The sequence below is a fragment of the Acanthochromis polyacanthus genome, chromosome 19 (assembly GCF_021347895.1).
Source record: "Acanthochromis polyacanthus isolate Apoly-LR-REF ecotype Palm Island chromosome 19, KAUST_Apoly_ChrSc, whole genome shotgun sequence".
Taxonomy (NCBI): domain Eukaryota; kingdom Metazoa; phylum Chordata; class Actinopteri; family Pomacentridae; genus Acanthochromis; species Acanthochromis polyacanthus.
This window is the reverse complement of record NC_067131.1, coordinates 15,403,974-15,424,369: the sequence shown is the minus strand read 5'-3', so window position 1 is coordinate 15,424,369 and position 20,396 is coordinate 15,403,974. Positions and strand designations below refer to the sequence as shown.

General features: G+C 36.9%; 1 protein-coding gene across 1 annotated transcript; it reads right to left on the bottom strand.

The window, feature by feature from the left end:
- Positions 1-13,574: 13,574 nt before the first annotated feature.
- On the bottom strand, positions 13,575-20,396 carry LOC110949059 (uncharacterized). The gene is made up of 8 exons (XM_022190899.2): positions 20,311-20,396; positions 18,988-19,026; positions 18,618-18,839; positions 18,246-18,521; positions 16,915-17,193; positions 16,628-16,822; positions 15,337-15,450; positions 13,575-15,253 (listed from the first exon to the last, which is right to left on the bottom strand). The coding sequence occupies exons 1-8, from the start codon at positions 20,345-20,347 to the stop codon at positions 14,838-14,840; spliced, it is 1,578 nt and encodes a 525-aa protein (XP_022046591.2). The 5' UTR covers positions 20,348-20,396; the 3' UTR covers positions 13,575-14,837.

Sequence of the window (20,396 nt, the reverse complement as noted above, 5' to 3'; positions counted from 1 at the left end):
GACAGACTCCTGCAGCAGAACTGAAAATGCAACTTGGGCACATTAGATGAATACAAGAAGATACTGTTTGTTGCATTATACTTTATTTCTAACTTTCTCTGTGTTTGACAGGAATGCAGGTATGAGAATACAGCCAATGGCCTTCACTCATCTTGTTTGGCTGTACCAAACAGTCCTGGCAGAGAGAAGGGCAGATGGACATTGGGTTTGGTCATTTATGACTTTTTTATTTTGCATTATTGCTGTTAATAAGCATTTAGGTTGATCTTTGTTACTCAGTGGCCCTATGTAGTTTGTGGAAATGTCAGTCCTAGCTTTGATCTGAAAATGTTTGGTTCCATATGTGTGGTTTGACTCTCCCTAATCTCTACTGGGAGTTGGTAGGGTCCAAAGGTACAAATACTGCAGGGAGCTCAGTGAATGGTGTCTCAGATGTGGTGTGAAGTCGTGGCTGACCTTTGCTGGTCAAATCTTTTGATCTTATAGTTCTGTTTGCTGCTCCCAAACCTTTTTACTTCTTTGTGTTGGGAGAAAAAAAATCACACTTTCATTATTTGCTGCTGGCCATATTTCTACCATCCTTTAAACCTCAGTCCTACTGGCTTTCATTCTGCCTGCAAGAGTTCAGCATCAAAAATGTTTTTCTGATTCCAGTGGAAATTGCTGTTCCTGCACCATGACCTGAATGCCAGCATTGTGTTGTAACTCACTGCATTTTGGCAACTCTTCCAGTGGCAATTGTACATTTTGACAAAATATTTTTTTTTCATGACATGAAGAAGAGAAGCAGCAACAGGCACGCAATGTTTGACTGACTGGACTGACCCTGCTTTCTGAGGACAGAAACATCAGTGGGGCTACGGGGGAGGCAGTCATCCCCCCCCCCCCACTGTTATCTGATTGGCCACCCCGTGTGCCCCCCCCCAAAAAAAAAAATTTTCGTTGGAAATTTACATTACTGAAACTCCGATTTCCAACGCTCCTGAACGCAACTTCGTCGTCCGACTGCACCTGAATGCACCATTGACGTTAGTTTGATCTTTTGATTGTGTTTCGTTTGGATTTGAAGAAACTTTGAAGACATTTCCTGATCCTCGTTACAGAGTGAAATTAGCAGTTCCTCTTTAAGGTCAGAGATTGCAGCATCTGAGGGCCTCTTCAAAAGAAGACGTAGTTGATGAAGGCGTTCTGGAGCAGAAAGACCACGACCAAGCAGCCGTAAGGTCAAAGGCAGTCTCTCCCCCAGGTGGGTGTCAACGGTGTTCACGGTCAGGTCTGTGGTAATCCTGTCAAAAAACAAAGCAGAAAAAAATCTAGTTTATAAATCAACATGTAACCAAAGCACTCTGTGTATAACGCCATAGTATAGGATGTAGTTCAGAAAATGGAAAAGTATAGGATACTTTTCAATAATAACATAGTATGGCCTGTAGTTCATAGTATAGCATGTCAGCAAAAAACAAAACAAACCCCATAGGCGATTATGTGGTTCAAAAAATGTCATAGTGCAGTATATTGTCGAAATAATATGTCATTCAAGAAAACATCAGAGTATAATATGTCATCTAAAAAACGCCTGTTTTCCTTTCTGAACAATTCAAAGGTCCCTTTCTATCCTCCCACACATCCACCAACCACTGGAACACATCTCCAAAGTTCTGCTGAAGCTCAGCTTCTCCTCAGAAGAAGTGCCACCAGATGAAGGAGCCTTTTGAGAGCCAACGGCTGAATCCCAAACCGCCCCCTACACACTATCCCTACACACTACCCCTCCGCGGAGGGTCCTCCATATTAAGGGCCGTCCCAAACCGCGTAGTGTGGAGGGGGAGTGGACTGTTCAGCCCTTAAATAGCGAGTCTGCATCGATGCTCACTCTGGACAATTTTTTCAGGAAGTGCAACGTCGAAATGGAGGAGGAAACAACATATCGATGTAAGTTCCACATGCGTCCATTATTTCTCCCACGCCTTTTTCACACTGACAGAACATCACAAAAAGAGTGGTGAAAAAAGATAAATCAAAAGAAACAAATCTTCTTCTCTGCTGACGTTTGATTTAATTGTGCACCCCCTGACACCTTAAAATTTGAACACAACTGACAGAATTCATTCGTTCATTTGTTGGATTTGAAATGCCAGATAATAAGATTGGAAAACATGTGAGTGAAAAAAAGTGGGATGCTTTCATCTTCTGGAAGCACCAGCGATCCTTGTTAGTTGCAACCTCTGCCACAGCGCTACAGCCATGCACAGTAGGCGTCTTTGTGTTACCATGGCGATGACGTCTTCCGTTTTCCGGTGAGGCGACAGGGCGTCCCATTCCTGACGATCGTATTTATACCTTCCCCCTTCAATAATAAGTGCCCTCCACAGCTGCGAGTGTGACTTCTTTTGGAGTGACACTCGGTAGTGGAGGGGGAGTGTGTAGGGGGCGGTTTGGGATTCAGCCAACGAGTCAACGGAGGCCGGGTGGACGAAGGCATGCAGCTGAGTACAATCCAGAAGACACCAGAGGAGGAGTGCAGCGGCCCAGGGCCCGAACAAACAGAGTAGTATAGTATGTCTCTTAGAAAACATCATAGTATAGCTTTTGCTATGAAAAAAACACCATCATATACATCGTATGTTGTGCAAATGTTGTACTAATCATTTTTCAGCCTTAAAAACCCACAAAACACCCCTCTATACTCGACCACATTTAGTACAGTCCGGTTCCCCCTTCTATAAATCTGCTTGGAATCTTCCACTTCCTGTTTGTCAAAGTGGCCTTCTACCTGGACAGGTTTTGTTCGAGCTCATGCAACAAACATTTTGGGTAACTGCACTTTAATATGGATGGATGACACTGAATTAGAGTCTGTTTTAATGAGACTGAGTTAAGATGTGTAGCTCTGTCATTAAATAGTAAATTATTTCTCAGAATTCACAGAGAAAAGTCTGAAATGTTTGCTAGGTTAGTGTCCCACATGTTCTTTGGCTCAGCTAAAGCTAACTCTCTCCAGCTTCTGGATCTCTGGAGTTGCTTGTTGTTAAAATATCTTGCTCAAGGTGCTGAAGCTCAGACAGTTTGAGATGTTTGTTCAAAATCAGCTCATTTTCAAGTCTGATCTGAACTGTCCTCTTTTGTTTGAACTTTCCCTAAACTTAGGAGTTAATGACAGAGCAGCACATCCAGACTCAGTCTCATTTATGTAGAGATTAAACTTCAGTGTCATTCACTGATGTTAAAGTCCAGTTTTTCACATGTTTGTTGCACATGCTCCTGACCAAACCAGTCCAGGTGGAAGACGATGTGAAGAGAATTTCCAGAGGATGAATATCACACATTTACGCTGGAAATAAACGTCTTTTAATTAGACATTGTCATGCAAAAGTTGGATTTCCCTTTAATGAAGTTCAAATCTTTGAGTGTTTTGTTGATGTTGGTTTCTAAATGTTTTTTTACACTCGGCCCCAAAGATTAAAACCTTTTACTGTTCACAAGCTGCAACAGTTCACACAAAGATCAACTATCTTTCTGACTAAACTAAGATAAAAAAAGTGAAAAACTGCCTGATTCCTGCATCATGAATGTAAATCTTTTTGGGTTTTATGACAGTAAACTGAGTATATTTGGGTTCCTACTGGAGAAAACAATCAACAGATTAATGGACAAAGAAAATGTGTTTTCCAACATATATGGCTGAATTACTTCAACATTACAAGATACATACAATTTTAATTCAATTTTATTTATAAAACGCCAATTACAAGTCACATTGTCTCAAGATGCTTTATTTTTATATTTTTTTGTCATATCTATAATATGACAAAGTAAGAAATTTAAACCTCTTGACTAATCCAATTTATTATTTGGTTTTTAAGAGAGTAATCGACAATTAAAATAACTTTCTCCACTAAAACTAATAAACATGAGGTCAAATAGAAGGAACAGTTTTAAATCCTGAAGTCCCACGACGACAAAAATGAAGTTTCTCAACAAAAACATTAAAGTCCTAATAAATGATAATAAAATGTGATACTAAAGGTTTGTGGTGTTAAAAATCTCAAAGTAAAGATATCAAGTTGAACATCTGGATGGAGGCTGATAAAAGTTCCTTCGTTTCTCTGGAGTTGACTCCATGGATTTTAGGGATGCTGGTTGTCTTCCTTCTAGTCGCTGTAAAAAGTCACTCCCTCCTCACCGACTTCAACATGTTTTCATGACAAGTTGTTCTGCCTCTGACCTGATGGAAACTCCAGAAACTCGGGAAACTTGTCGAGACTTGGATTTTCGAAAAACTCGTTGGGCGGGGGAAGGTGTGGTGGGCGGTGGGGGAGAGGAGGGGGACAGTGGGGGGAGGTGGGGGGGTAGAGAGGGGAGGCCGCCACCCACCTCCCCACCTACTCTCCACCCTGACTCCACCCAGACTCTGCCTTGGCTCCACCCATTTGGTCACTTGAAAACTACGATGTCAAAGGGACGACGAAATTATGTAATTTTAACTGAGCTGTAGCTCAGTGAGTTAAGGATTTACCTATAGAGCTGCAGGTTGCTGGTTCAAGATCAGACCCATCTTAAATTTTTTGAAAATCCTGACAAAGAAAGAAAATGCTAGTGGTAGGTCTTGAACCTACTACCTTCCACTTAGTGGTCTCTCCTCTTATCTGCCTGAGCTAATCACTCAGATACTAATTTTCTTTCTTTTGCACATTTATCATCGATTTTTTGTCGTTTTCGAGTTGTTTCTTTTAACTTGAGTCTCGTCTCGACCGTTTTTCTCAGGAGGTTGGACTTCAGCCTTTGTGCTGGAGGGTTGAACCCTCAGTTCCAAGACTTTCCAAAGCCTCCACACCTCCTGAGTCCTCAGGACCTGAGCTTTCACACAGTCTGAGGGCTGAAATTTTTTAAGTTCCACAGTAGATCTCTGTTAGTTTGAACTTTTCGACAGTCTGAGGACTGAAATTTTGTAAGTTCCTGAGTAGTTCACTGTTAGTTTGAACGTTTCGACAGTCTGAGGACTGGAATTTTGTAAGTTCTTGAGTAGTTCACTGTTAGTTTGAACTTTCTGGTGAACAGAAGCCTTAAAACTTGTGACCATGAGTCTTGATTTCACATTTAGACCATCAGTCTGAGTTCTTCTCAGACGTTCACCTGTGAGTTCGTTAGAAATCCTGAACAAACTTTGATTCTCTTCACTGAACAGTAAAGTTTGTGGAGATCAGAAGGTAACATTAGTTTGATCAATGTCTTCAACTACTAGTAGACTTTATCTGGAAAGCAGTTTTCTGAAATGAGTTCTTAGTAAATCTGTCCACAATCAAACCAAGAACATAGAAAGAGGAAATGTTTGAAGAAACAACTTCATGTTTTCATTTCAGGCTAGAAAACACTTTACGACCTTTATCTGTTTTTGCTTTTTTTGATTGTTTTGTCTTTTCTGTTTAATTTGATCTTCTAAAGTCTAACTGGTGTCTTTTCAAATGTTTTGTCTTCAGTTTGATTCTTCTTAAATGTTTAGTTTTGCTCTTTTCTCACCTTTTATTCTTTTCTAATATCTGATTTGATTTCAAAATGTTTTGTCTTTCTAATGTTTAATTGTTTTTCAAATGTTTTATCAGCTTGTTTAAAAAAATGCCCTTTTCTTTCCCAGTGCTTAATTTTTAGATTAAATCTTTAAGGTTTTCTTTTAAATGTTTTCCACCTTTTCATGTTTTATTTTCTTTTTATATGTTTCATTGTATTTTCTGTTTAATTCCTATTTAAAGTTTGATTGTCTTACAGATTTAATTTTCTAATTGAACATTTAATTTGTTTTTTCTGTTTAACAGTTTAATAATCTCATGAAATGTTTTGTATTTTTTAAATGTTTAATATTCTTGTTTAATTGTATTTTTAAATGTTTATCTAAAACTATTTCATCTTTAATATTTATTTTTGTTGAAAAAATGTTTAATTTCATAATTACATATTTTGTATCTCTTGTTTAATTATCCAATTAAAAATTTTGTCTGTTTAATAGAATTTAATTGTATTTAATGTTTGATTTTCTTTTTAAAAATTATTGTATTAAATGCTTTTTTCCTTTGCTTTAATTCATTTTTTAAATGTAATTTATTTCTTTAATGTTTTTTTCTGTCAAGATTTTAACCCCAACCTGAATGAAACAAACCCTTAAATCACAAAAAATACTTTTGTCACGATCATGAGTTAGTCAATTATTCAGTTTATCAAGTCAACTTTATTTGTTTAGCACCTTTCACACAGATAACACTAAACAAGCAAAGAAAAAACTATGCTAAAACTATGATTGAAACTCAAAAATATATTTTAAAGAAAGATTTAACATGGTAAAACGTGTCCAGGGGATGGAGGGAGTTTATTGAAGTCTTCTTGGGCTCGCACAGTAAATCATTTAAAATAGAAACTTCATATTCAGTCTAAGGAAACTGCAGAGCAACAGAAGAACCAACAACATCCTGTTTTCTCCTTTAATGAGTCAATGCCTCTTGTGCTTTCAGACCAAAGAACCACAGACTCTTCCCAACCTGCTCAAACTCTCACCACACGCATCAAGAAGGTTGCCTTCTCATTTCTACTCTCAAGCTCACCTTCTCCTGCTCAAACTGCTGACAAATGTTTCTGCTGCTCTATAGTCTGGTCTCCAGAACTTCCTAAAAACTCTCAAAGTTTGTGGAAGCTTTGTGTAACTGTTCCAGAAAACCTCACTAAACCACATGGAGGGGCCACAAGATAGTCGTCCAAATGAAACCGTACAAAAACCAAACTAGCACAACCCAAACGCTAAAGTCCCCTGCAGCCTACCAAAGAACCTCTTTAAACAGAGAATCAGGACAGGAACTCTTACCTTCTGGACAACCAATGTTGGTTCACAAAGAAGAATACAGAATGTGTGACCAAAAACCTCTGAAGACTCACTACAGCCAAGATAAAAACTACTCAGCTGCACCAAATCCACTAATCACTGCACACATTAGCACCATGTGCTAACTGTGGCTAAAGAACCATATTTACCAAGACAACTATCCAGTACAAAGCCTTAAAATACACAAGAAACACATTAAAAACAATTTTACTGCTGGAAGCTGCAAGCCAATGCCTAAAGAACAAACTAAAGCAACATAGCCAAACCCGGTTCAGTGAAGAGAAGCAGAGGAAATGTTTGACTGCAGCCATAAAGCAGGAAAACACTGAGCTGCTCAGGTGTTCCTGATAACACCAAGCAGCCACCTGGACAGCCAATAGGAACGCAGCTTACTGGAAGTCCTGAGGGCTGGCTTAGTGAAGTAAATTTAGTTTCAATTTGAAGCAGAAAGTTAACAGAGAAAGTTGAAAACCGCCTTCTGATACTTGAAATCTCTGAGTTTTCAAACGAAGAAGGCCTGAACATGTCAAACAGGTTTCATAGTAGAACCTTCACTGTAAAAACATCATAGTATGGTGTGTTGCTCAAAGGATATTAACAGCAGAGCTTGGTGAGGTTTTTAACTTTGTACCATTATTTAATGTTTTTCTGCTGTTTAATGAACCTGGGAAGGTAAACCAGATTATTCCTGTGTATACCTCTGTGCCGCAAAACATCCTAAATACGGACACTTCAGTAGACGGTGAAGTGACTGACAGGTAGCTAAATAGCTAAAAGTGTCAAAAAAACAGGTTTTGAGTGACATTTTTATTCTGAAACAATCCTTTCAAATGTAGCTTTACTTCTGGTAAGAAGTCAGCACCAAAGAGAAATCCAGGAGTCATGTTTGTCAGAATAATCAGCGTTTGTTGTGCAGACACGTGGGTTACAGTTCATCAGCACCCACAGGTCAGTTTCATTTCTTCAGTGAGATAAATACCTCCCAAATGTGATTATTCTTCAAGAGAGAGTGAGAGAGTTTCACATAAAAAAACTGACAAATTATTTAGGAAAATGCCGATCACCAACAATAAAGGACGGCTAATGCATTTTACAAGAAGTACCACAAAATCTGTTGTTTGATATACAAGGGAATGGGTTGCAGAAGAAAGGTGGATGCTGCTGTGATGAGGAACTTTCCGTTCCATTAAGCTTTCTTTATGCTTAGTTACCTCCGCCAAGGAGGTTATGTGACACCCGGCGTTTGTGTGTCCGTCTGTCTGTCTGTCCGTCTGTCTGTCTGTTAGCAAGATAACTCAAAAACACCTGGGCAGATTCTGATTAAATTTTGAGGGGATGTAGACTATGGTAAGAGGAAGAGCTGATTTAATTTTGGTGGCAATCCGGAAAGGATCCTGGATTCTGAATTACTTTGAATTTTTTACTATGTGGTTTAGTATGTGGTCCAAAATATGACAAAAACATCATAGGTTAGTATGTCGTCCAACAAATTGGAACAAGGTGTCCAGATAGCTCAACTGGTTAAGAAGGTGATTCATAAATAGAACTGTGTCAGAGATGCAGGTTTGATTCCAGCTCATGATCCTTTACTGCATGGGTTTCCTGTTTTCCTCTCTATCCTTGGTGGAGGTCTGCACTCTCTGAGTGCTTTTCTAGTTTAGTGTGTCGTCCATAATATGAAAAAAATGTCATAGTTTAGTATGTCGTCCATAATATGAAAAAAATGTCATAGTTCAGTATGTCGTCCAAAATGTGACAAAAATGTCATAGTTTAGTATGTCGTCCAAAATATGACAAAAACGTCATAGTTACCTCCGCCAAGGAGGTTATGTGTCACCTGGCATTTGTGTGTCTATCTGTCTGTCTGTCTGTCTGTCTGTTAGCAAGATAACTCAAAAACACCTGGGCAGATTCTGATTAAATTTTGAGGGGATGTAGACTATGGTAAGAGGAAGAGCTGATTTAATTTTGGTGGCAATCCGGAAAGGATCCTGGATTCTGAATTACTTTGAATTTTTTACTATGTGGTTTAGTATGTGGTCCAAAATATGACAAAAACATCATAGGTTAGTATGTCGTCCAACAAATTGGAACAAGGTGTCCAGATAGCTCAACTGGTTAAGAAGGTGATTCATAAATAGAACTGTGTCAGAGATGCAGGTTTGATTCCAGCTCATGATCCTTTACTGCATGGGTTTCCTGTTTTCCTCTCTATCCTTGGTGGAGGTCTGCACTCTCTGAGTGCTTTTCTAGTTTAGTGTGTCGTCCATAATATGAAAAAAATGTCATAGTTTAGTATGTCGTCCATAATATGAAAAAAATGTCATAGTTTAGTATGTCGTCCAAAATGTGACAAAAATGTCATAGTTTAGTATGTCGTCCAAAATATGACAAAAACGTCATAGTTACCTCCGCCAAGGAGGTTATGTGTCACCTGGCATTTGTGTGTCTGTCTGTCTGTCTGTTAGCAAGATAACTCAAAAACACCTGGGCAGATTCTGATTAAATTTTGAGGGGATGTAGACTATGGTAAGAGGAAGAGCTGATTTAATTTTGGTGGCAATCCGGAAAGGATCCTGGATTGTGGATCACTTTGAATTTTTTAGTATGTTTTAGTATGTGGTCCAAAATGTGATAAAAAAACATCACAGTTTAGTATGTCGTCCAAAATGTGACAAAAAACGTCATAGTTTAGTATGTCGTCCAAAATATGGAGAAAATGATCGCAGTTTAGTATGTCATCCAAAATATTACAAAAAACGTCATAGTTTAGTATGTCGTCCAAAATATGAAAAAAAAGTCATAGTTTTGTATGTCATCCAAAATGTGACAAAAAACGTCATAGTTTAGTACGCCGTCCAAAATGTCACAAAAAACGTCGTAGTTTAGTATGTTGTCCAAAATATGGAGAAAATGATCGTAGTTTAGTATGTCGTCCAAAATATGGAGAAAATGATCGTAGTTTAGTATGTCGTCCAAAATATGGAGAAAATGATCGTAGTTTAGTATGTCGTCCAAAATATGACAAAAAACGTCATAGTTTAGTATGTCGTCCAAAATATGAAAAAAACCGTCATAGTTTAGTATGTCGTCCAAAATGTGACAAAAAACATCATAGTTAACTACGCCTGACTACGTCAGCGGGGTTACTGCATTCGCTTCGGTATCTGGCTGGGTAAGTATGTATGTGGGTGGGTGGGTGGGTGGCGGTGTGGGTGTGTGTGTATGTCCAGTCAGATATCTCTGCAAGTGCTGAAGTCAGGATAATCAAACTTGGCACTGAAGATCAGTCTAAGGTCCCCTGCTCAGTTGTGGAGTTAGAGGACAGCAGATCAAGTAGGAAGGGATATACATAGGATGATCAAAATTGATACAGAGTATCATGCATGGGCATGGTTCTGCTCTTTACTGGGGGCTCGTGTAGTTTAGTATGTCGTCCAAAATGTGACTAAAAACGTCCTAGTTCAATATGTCGTCCAAAATGTGACAAAAAATGTCATAGTTTAGTATGTCGTACAAAATGCAGAAAAAAGGATCATAGTTTAGTATGTCGTCCAAAATGTGACAAAAAACGTCATAGTTTAGTACGTCGTCTAAAATGTCACATAAAACGTCATAGTTTAGTATGTCGCCAAAAATGTGACAAAAAAGTCATAGCTTAGTACGTCGTCCAAAATGTGACTAAAAACGTCCTAGTTAAGTATGTCGTCCAAAATGTGACAAAAAATGTCATACTTTAGTATATCATCCAAAATGTGACAAAAATGTCATCATTTAGTATGTCATCCAAAATATGAAAAAAACGTCATAGTCTAGTAAGTCATCCAAAATATTGAAAAAAGATCATACTTTAGCATGTCGTCCAAAATGTGACAAAAAACGTCATAGTTTAGTATGTCGTCCAAAATGTGGAAAATATGTCATAGTTTAGTATGCCGTCCAAAATGTGAAACAAAACATCATAGTTTAGTATGTCGTCCAAAATGTGGAAAAAAGATCATAGTTTAGTATGTTGTCCAAAATGTGACAAAAAATGTCATAGTTTAGTATGTCGTCCAAAATGTGACAAAAAACGTCATAGTTTAGCATGTCGTCCAAAAATGCGGCAAAAAACGTCATAGTTTAGTATGTCGTCCAAAATGTGGAAAAAAGATCATAGTTTAGTATGTCGTCCAAAATGTGGAAAAAAAGATCATAGTTTAGTATGTCATTCAAAATGTGACAAAAAATGTCAGTTTAGTATGTCTTCCAAAATGTGACTAAAAACGTCATAGTTTAGCATGTCGTCCAAAATGTGACAAAAAACGTCATAGTTTAGTATGTCGTCCAAAATGTGGAAAATATGTCATAGTTTAGTATGCCGTCCAAAATGTGAAACAAAACATCATAGTTTAGTATGTTGTCCAAAATGTGGAAAAAAGATCATAGTTTAGTATGTTGTCCAAAATGTGACAAAAAATGTCATAGTTTAGTATGTCGTCCAAAATGTGACAAAAAACGTCATAGTTTAGCATGTCGTCCAAAAATGCGGCAAAAAACGTCATAGTTTAGTATGTCGTCCAAAATGTGGAAAAAAGATCATAGTTTAGTATGTCGTCCAAAATGTGGAAAAAAAGATCATAGTTTAGTATGTCATTCAAAATGTGACAAAAAATGTCAGTTTAGTATGTCTTCCAAAATGTGACTAAAAACGTCATAGTTTAGTATGTCGTCCAAAATGTGGAAAAAAGATCATAGTTTAGGATGTCGTCCAAAATTTGGAAAAAACGTCATAGTTTAGTATGTCGTCCAAAATGTGACAAAAAACGTCATAGTTTAGTATGTCGTCCAAAATGTGGAAAAAAGGATCATAGTTTAGTATGTCGTCCAAAATGCGGAAAAAAAGATCATAGTATGTCGTCCAAAAATGTGACAGAAAACTTTATAGTTTAGTATGTCGTCCAAAATGTGGAAAAAATTATCGTACTTTAGTATGTCGTCCAAAATGTGACAAAAAACGTCAGTTTAGTATGTCGTCCAAAATGTGAAAAAAGATCATACTTTAGTATGTCATTAAAAATATGACAAAAAACGTCATAGTTTAGTATGTCGTCCAAAATGTGACAAAAAACGTCATAGTTTAGTATGTCGTCCAAAATATGACAAAAAACATCATAGTTTAGTGTGTCGTCCAAAATGTGACAAGAAACGTCAGTCTTGTATGTCGTCCAAAATGTGAAAAAAAGATCAAACTTTAGTATGTCATTCAAAATATGACAAAAAACATCATAGTTTAGCATGTCGTCCAAAATGTGGAAAAAAAGGATTATAGTTTAGTATGTCGTCCAAAATGTGGAAAAAAGATCATAGTTTAGTATGTTGTCCAAAATTTGGAAAAAACGTCATAGTTTAGTATGTCGTCCAAAATATGACAAAAAACGTCATAGTTTAGTATGTCGTCCAAAATATGACAAAAAACGTCATAGTTTAGTGTGTCGTCCAAAATGTGACAAGAAACGTCAGTCTTGTATGTCGTCCAAAATGTGAAAAAAAGATCAAACTTTAGTATGTCATTCAAAATATGACAAAAAACATCATAGTTTAGCATGTCGTCCAAAATGTGGAAAAAAAGGATTATAGTTTAGTATGTCGTCCAAAATGTGGAAAAAAGATCATAGTTTAGTATGTTGTCCAAAATTTGGAAAAAACGTCATAGTTTAGTATGTCGTCCAAAATGTGACAAAAAATGTCATAGTTTAGTATGTCGTCCAAAATGTGACAAAAAATGTCATAGTTTAGTATGTCGTCCAAAATATGGAAGAAAAGATCACAGTTTAGTGTGTCGTCCAAAATGTGACAAAAACGTCATAGTTTAGTAAGTCGTCCAAAATGTGACAAAAAAACGTCATAGTTTAGTATTTCATCCAAAATGTGACAAAAAACGTCATAGTTTAGTATGTCGTCCAAAATGTGACTAAAAACGTCATAGTTCAATATGTCGTGCAAAATGTGACAAAAAACGTCATAGTTTATACGTCGTCAAAAAATGTGACAAAAACTTCATAGTTTAGTAAGTCGTCCAAAATGTGACAAAAAAACGTCATAGTTTAGTATTTCATCCAAAATGTGACAAAAAACGTCATAGTTTAGTATGTTGTCCAAAATGTGACTAAAAACGTCATAGTTCAATATGTCGTGCAAAATGTGACAAAAAACGTCATAGTTACCTCTGCCAAGGAGGTTGTGTGCACCTGGCGTTTGTGTTTCCGTCTGTCTGTCCGTCTGTCTGTTAGCAAGATAACTCAAAAACACCTCTGCGGATTCACATGAAATTTTGAGGGGATGGTAAGAGGAAGAGCTGATTCAATTTTGGTGGCAATCTGGAAAGGATCCTGGATTCTGGATCACTTTGAATTTTTTAGTATGTTTTAGTATGTGGTACAAAATATGACAAAAACATCATAGGTTAGTATGTCGTCCAACAAATTGGAACAAGGTGTCCATATAGCTCAACTGGTTAAGAAGGTGATTCATAAAGAGAACTCTGTCACAGATGCAGGTTTGATTCCAGCTCCTGATCCTTTACTGCATGGGTTTCCTGTTTTTCTCTCTATCCTTAGCGGAGGTCTGCACTCTCTGAGTGCTTTTCTAGTTAGTTTTGCTTTATGAATGGCCGTTGCTTAGATGGTAGCAGGTTGGCTGTTTGAAATGTCTCACAACACCAAATATGTCAGCTTCACACCACGTGCTTTATTAAACCCAGTTAAGCTTAAAGTGTGTGGACCACATATCATTTGGAGACTGTAAAACATGTGGGCACAGAGCTTTGTTAGATATTTCTTTATGTCTAATTTCGCTATGTGAGATTTATTGTAGCAAATGATATAATTCATAGAGGTTACAGTTCAGTTTGTCGATTAAGACTGTCAAAAGACACAAACAATAAACCATATTGTTGTACATGTAATGGGTAAAGCTCTTAAAACTTTCATTGGTATACACTGGTTTAAAATAGTAAGCCATTCAAATGTTCATCAGCACAAATTTTGTGATTAGGTTTAATAGAAAAAACATTAAAATTTAATCAAAATACATTTATTTCAACACAGAATGCAGCAATATCTTTTATCATGAACAATACATATTGTAAAATACATTTACATTTCAATGCAAAGAAGGAATCTCTGTACAAAACATTTTTATGTGTGCAAGTGATAGAACATTATGCAAAATGGTGGCAACGCAAGTATATTTTTTGACAGAAAAGAAATAACTGTGATAATATTCACTGTTTTTGTACGACGGCATCAAAGAATATCAAAATTATAAGAAAACTGCATTGCCTCTATGAACAGTTATTGTGTTTATTCTCCAAAGCAGAATGATCAAACACCCAAATATAGAAATCTCAATGCAAGATGCCATCTGACTTAGTTTGAGTGAGTTAAATGAATAAACGTGAAACAGTGTTAATGGAAATACAGTATATGTATGATAAGCTTAAACACTGCAAACATGAGTTGATGTCTTCAAAGACCAACCACTTGTTGGCTTTGAAACCGTGAAAGGTGTTTTCGTAGCATGTGAGGACATTTTGCAGAATACTTTTTAGAATATGATAGAAAAGAATTGATAAATATTACGACACAGTTGCCATAAAAGTTACACTTCAGAGTCATGTTTATACAAATGTCTGTGCGTTTTCTTATACTCTGTCACAGATTTGACTTATTCAAGAAACTAAGCCTGAAGAACACAGTAAGTTACTCGTTTCCCCCAAACAGCATTAAAGTGTATGTATACTTATGTCTTAATAAGAGAATTTGAACTTCAGCATAATGACAAAGACATGCTGGTTTGCAGAAAATGCAATTTTTAATTATCATTAAAGTGACATCTCCCTTAATAGTTCAGTCTCCTCTTGTTCTGTTTCATTCTTCCTCATTATTACACTCTCGCTTTGGCCTTCTTCCTCTTCTTCTTTTCCCTTTCCTCAGACTGCCCCCTCCATCCCCAGAGTGTGATACACTCCCTCTTTCATTTCCTCTTTCTTCAGAGCTTCATACCCTCCCTCTCCTCCTGCTGCTCCTCCTGCTGCTGCTGCCCCCTCCATCCCCAGAGTGTGATATGCCCCCTCTTTCATTGCCTCTTTATTCAGTGCTTCATACCCTCCCTCTCCTCCTGCTGCTCCTCCTGCTGCTGTCCCTTCCATCCCCAGAGTGTGGTACACTCCTTCTTGCATCTTGTCTTTCCTCAGTTGTTCATATTCACTCTTTTTCGTCTCCGTTGCTGCTGCTTCTGGGTGAAGCGTATCGTATTCGGCTTCCCTCCCAGAAGCCTGCTGCAGCGTCTCATATTTGGCATCGCCTTCCTCTCGTAACCTCAGCGCCACATCATCATAAATTGGCCCTAAAAACAGAGTGATATGTGTTACAGGATGTAAGCTGTAAGGGGGGCACTTAAAAAGTGTAAAACACATAGGAGCTACTCACCTGTGGCGTTTCTCCTCTTATGCCATATATATGCCACAGCTGCAACAATTAGAGCCACCAATCCAACAATTAGGATTATGATCAAAATTCCAGATGGATTGGGATGTGGAACATCTGAAACAGGGAGATGTAACATATCAGGAATGTGTGAAATAGTTGTAACTGTTGCCCTGTTTAGCTTCTAAATAGGAACCTTTTTAACCCTCCTGTTGAACTCATTTATGGGGACCAAAAAAATATTGTTTCTTTGTTTGAAAAAAATCCAAAAATTCAGCAAAAAAATTCCCCAAATTTATAAAAATTAGCAAAATCTTCAGGAAGAAAATTCCTGAAAAGTTTCCCTTAAAAGTTTTTTTTTAAAAATCTCCAAATTTGGCAAGAAATTAAAATTTAAAAAATAAAAATATAAATTGTAAATATTTTTTAAAAAATGAATACAAATCTTCCAGAAAAATCCTAAAAATATCTAGTGATTCCATATATATCAGTAAAAGTTCTAATATTTTCTTTAAGCACATTCAGAAAAAATGTACCAAAATCCAGCGAATATCGTTGGATTTTGGTTGATTTTTTTTCTGAATGTTCTTAAAGAAAATTTGTTTTAGCATTTCTTATTTTCCACCAAAAAATGTTTCAAAATTTCCCAAAAATGTTGAAAATATGAAAGTTTTCACTGTAAAAATACTTTTCCCCCCACAACTTTAAAACGGGTCGATTTGACCCGCAGGATGACACAAGGGTGAAGCAATATGTGACAACTAGCAGCTTCCAGCAAATTTCACAGGATTTTGGTTGATTTTTTTGTGAATGTTCTTAAATGAAATATTAGAAGTTTTACTGATATGCTATATGGAATCATTTTGGATATTTTTAGGATTTTTTGGAAAATTTTTACTAATTTGTAAAAAATATTTACAAGAATTTTCTTGCTAAATTTGTTTTTTTAAATAAAAGTTTTAATGTAAACTTTTAATGGATGATTGGAATTTTCTTCCTGAAGGTTTTGAAAATTTTCAGAAATTTGTGGAATTTTTGCTGAAGTTTTGGATTTTTTTTCAGACAAGGAAACAATATTTTTTGGTGCCCGTAAATGAGGACAATAGGAGGGTTAAAAAGGTAGTTAAGCGACTTAATATTAAGCATCCATAAAACTGAAGGGCTCACAGACATCTTAAGATCCAAAACCACATCTTTTTTAAATCTGGAAGCTTCCACTCCTCAAGACACTCAATCTTAATGTGCATTAATGTGAAGAAGGAAGCAATGTTCATAAACAGAAGGAGAAACTCACGAATGGAAGCACTGAGAGACGTCCTCATCCTGGCCCCCACAGCTCGACAACTGAAGGTACCAGCTCCGCTTGGCTTAGAGCTCAAACGGACCCAGGACTGATCATGTTTCTTGTAGTAGCGCTCGGACCAATTTCCAGGACACGATTGACAAGAGCAGACCATGTCTTCAGAAAGCACTGCTGTCACTGGACGCTCTGAAATGGATAAGGCAGATTTTAAAAAATGAAACAAAACGTGTCTGCTGGAGAAAAAAACATCTCTGAGAATGTTATTTGGTTTTGCATACTTTGGATAAGCACGTCCTGATGATCAGACAACACACTGTATGGAGGTCCACTAGTCCGGGCCACGTGTGTGAACGTGGCGTGACACTTATATGTTCCTTCTGTATCGTCTGACACGGGAGAAATTTCGTAGATAGAGCTGCCACCTTTCTTCACGACGCTGTCGCCTTTGTAGAAAACAGTGTGACTGATCTGATCTGTGCCCCACGCGAGACACCTCAGAGTCAGACTCTGTCCAACCACAGCAGACTGAGGGTACATTTCCAGTGATACCTGCTTATCTAAAAGAAGAAGCAAGCTGGGTTAGTTTCCCCAAATCACTTAAAATAAATACATAAAATAATGCGATTAGAGTCTGAAAATTCTTGTTATTTTCATCATCTTGATGAGTTGTATAAAATGAAATGGAAATAACTACCTGAAGATATTTTACCGTTGCAGCAAAGTGGCTGTTTTGAGTCAATATATCTGCCCTGCAGTGTTTTTTTTACCTTTAATTTTCACACACTGCCTGCATTTGTGTGTATTTAACCCTCCTGTTGTCCTCATTTACGGGCACCAAAAAATATTTTTTCTTTGTCTGAAAAAAATCCAAAAATACAGCAAAAAATTTCACAAATTTCTGAAAATTTGCAAAACCTTCAGGAAGAAAATTCCAATAATTCCTTAAAAGTTATATTTTAAAGAAATCCCCCAAATTTGGAAAGAAAATTTTTGGAAATATTTAAAAAAAAAAGAGTTAAAATCTTCCAAAACAAAATCTTAAAAATATCTAAAGTGATTACATATATATCAGTTAAACTTCCAATATTTTCTTTAAGAACATTCACAAAAAAATCAACCAAAATCCAGCAAAATTCGCTGGATTTTGGTTGATTTTTTTGTGAATGTTCTTAAGAAAAATTTTTAGCATTTCTTTTTTTCCACCAAAAAATGTTCAAAGATTTCCCAAAAATGTTGAAAATGTGGACATCAGAAGTTTCACTGTGAAACTATATTTCCCCCCCCCCACATTTTCAAACTTTAAAACGGGTCAATTTTGACTGGCAGGATGACACGAGGGTTAAAGTTTAGTATATGTCAAACCCAAAAGATGAAAGACGTATAATGAGAAACAGGTAAAACAATTTGGGTTACATACTACAGGCTGCTCTAAAATTGTACATTTTCTTTCTAGGAGCCTCGTTAAAAGGCATCTACGCTTCTGCTGTAGCTTCTTGAAAGTTTTCTTCAAGACCTGGATGACTAAGAGTCTACACAGACATATGCACATTTTCCCCAAGCTCTGGAAAAACAATAATTGTGCTGCAACCCAGACTAGTAGGAGGCCTACCTGAGGTCCTGAGAGTGATTTGGTTCGTTCTGCATCCTGTGTTATCCGTGCACCAGTAAATGGTCTCAGGGACTGTCAGATTGGTGGTCTGAAAGTTCAGACTCACAGTGTCGTTTTTCAGCTTCAACTTAACCTTATTTGTCTTCTCTCCTCTGTTGACCCAACAGTTCCATCCCTGCAGGCCGTCCTCATTTTCGATCTTAAGGACAACCGAGTCTCCTGTCTTCATCACGGGCTGACCCGTGTTGATGCTGAGGGAAGCAGTGGGGACGTAATCTGAAAGGTAAATACATGAATTACATCATTATATGTATGAAGAGTGAGTGTACTCAAAGATCTTTGGGAACTGTTATGTTCATGTGGTGCATTTACCCTGGACTTTGATGTGGACAGGGTCGCTCTTTGGTCCATTGATCTGACACTGATAAATGCCTGAATCTTTGGGGGAAGTCACTGCTATCCTCACGGTGCCGTCGGCCCACATCTGTTGTTCCACATCATCTTTGTACCATTTCACTGTGTTTCCACTTGCGTTACAAGTCAGGTAAAATAAATCCCCAGTGAAGATCTGTGTGAGATTCGGTGACATAAAAACTAAAAAGACAGATGGACAGGAAAAGACAGACTCAAGTTTTTGTTTAGGCATTCTGACAGTTTTTCCCAGTGCAAAATATGATATATAACCACTTAGAGCAAATAGGAGAAACCAGACAACTTTTAAACAGGTGTTAATATTGATTACCGTTTGGCTTTTGCTGACATCTTGCCACGACTGTGAACACTGCAGCAACAAACAAAAATACAAACAAAACCCGTTATTCTTTAAATTAAGTCTTTCTTGATCAAATAAAACACATCTTATATTAATTCCCTGCCATTGTATTGGCATTTAGTCAAAATTATCCTTTTTTGTGACATTCACAAATAGATTACTAGCGACTCGGTGTGATCAAAATCATCATTATTATTTTCTATTTATTAATTAAGAGAACTAAAATTTTATTGACAAATCAAATATTAAACATTTTTTAAATGATTTAGAAAATGTGATATTTCATGAAAATCTATTACTGTCTAAGCATTTCTAAATTAAATCAATGTGTTACGTAGCAATTTTGTCAAATATGTAGCAAATGTGAAGATGATTTTTTCAATAATTATTTTTATAAAATAATTTCAATAACACATGTAAATATGACAAAACACTAATCTTGATCAAATGCCAGATTCGAAGACAGTTGCTAAATTTTTGGATTCCCCCCCAAGCATGCTTTGTCTTGTTTTGACATTGCATTTTCTCTCTTTTCAGCCTTGATTATGTTTTGTTGTTTTCTGTGTGTCTGTCAAGTTCTGTTAAATGCAGCATGTCGGGAACACCGTGAAGGAAATTTCCCTTTGGCACAAATTTGAACTTGAACTCAAGGATGAATCCATTAGATTTTGGTGATCAAATGTCACTGTGGCCTCACATCCATCCCTTAAAATGCAGGATTAATATAAACATTAATGGAATTGACATAAAAGTCAGTATCTAGACATAAAAAAAAAAGCTAACGTTATGCATGTATGTGGATTGGTCTGTGTATATTCATTCAGCCTTTTCACCAATGTGGTTGTAATTTCCCATCAAATTTCATTTTACAACAACAGAATAACATGATCTGGCTCATGAAATATTAAAGTTAATGCACAGAAATGCTTATTTTAGGATGACCGGGTTTAAGATTTAATGCTTCATTTCAGCGCATGTCCGCAGAAAAACTGCCAAATGTACTTTTATGATAATTAATGGTATTGTAAACAAATTATTTCAGCTAAATAAATTTCACAACAGTAAATTCAGGAAAATACAAGACTTTTTGAATGTTTTCTTAGAAACGTTGCACTTGCACAATTGCACAGTATACATTTATGCATTTAGGATGACATGTGACAGTAAAATGTTACAAAATTCTCTGTCAAAAGCTTCATATAACTGTCATAATAGTAAGAATAAAAAACCTTACACCTCCAAACCTGTAACCACCCAGCAGCCCTGCGTCCTGTTTCACTGGATCCTTCTTACCTGCCAGCAGCAGCAGCAGCTGTTTTCCAGCCTTCATCGCCCAAAATGACTCAGACAAGAGAACCGACACTGTGACTGAAACACTG

What these genes read in the sequence shown, in the direction of transcription:
- LOC110949059 (XM_022190899.2), bottom strand. Translation starts at nt 20,347, where the DNA reads ATGAAGGCTGGAAAACAGCTGCTGCTGCTGCTGGCAG. An exon ending in TGTCCACATCAAAGTCCAGG is followed by an intron (nt 18,522 to 18,617) that starts GTAAATGCACCA and finishes TTTACCTTTCAG; the next exon opens with ATTACGTCCCCACTGCTTCC. An exon ending in TCAGGACGTGCTTATCCAAA is followed by an intron (nt 16,823 to 16,914) that starts GTATGCAAAACC and finishes TATCCATTTCAG; the next exon opens with AGCGTCCAGTGACAGCAGTG.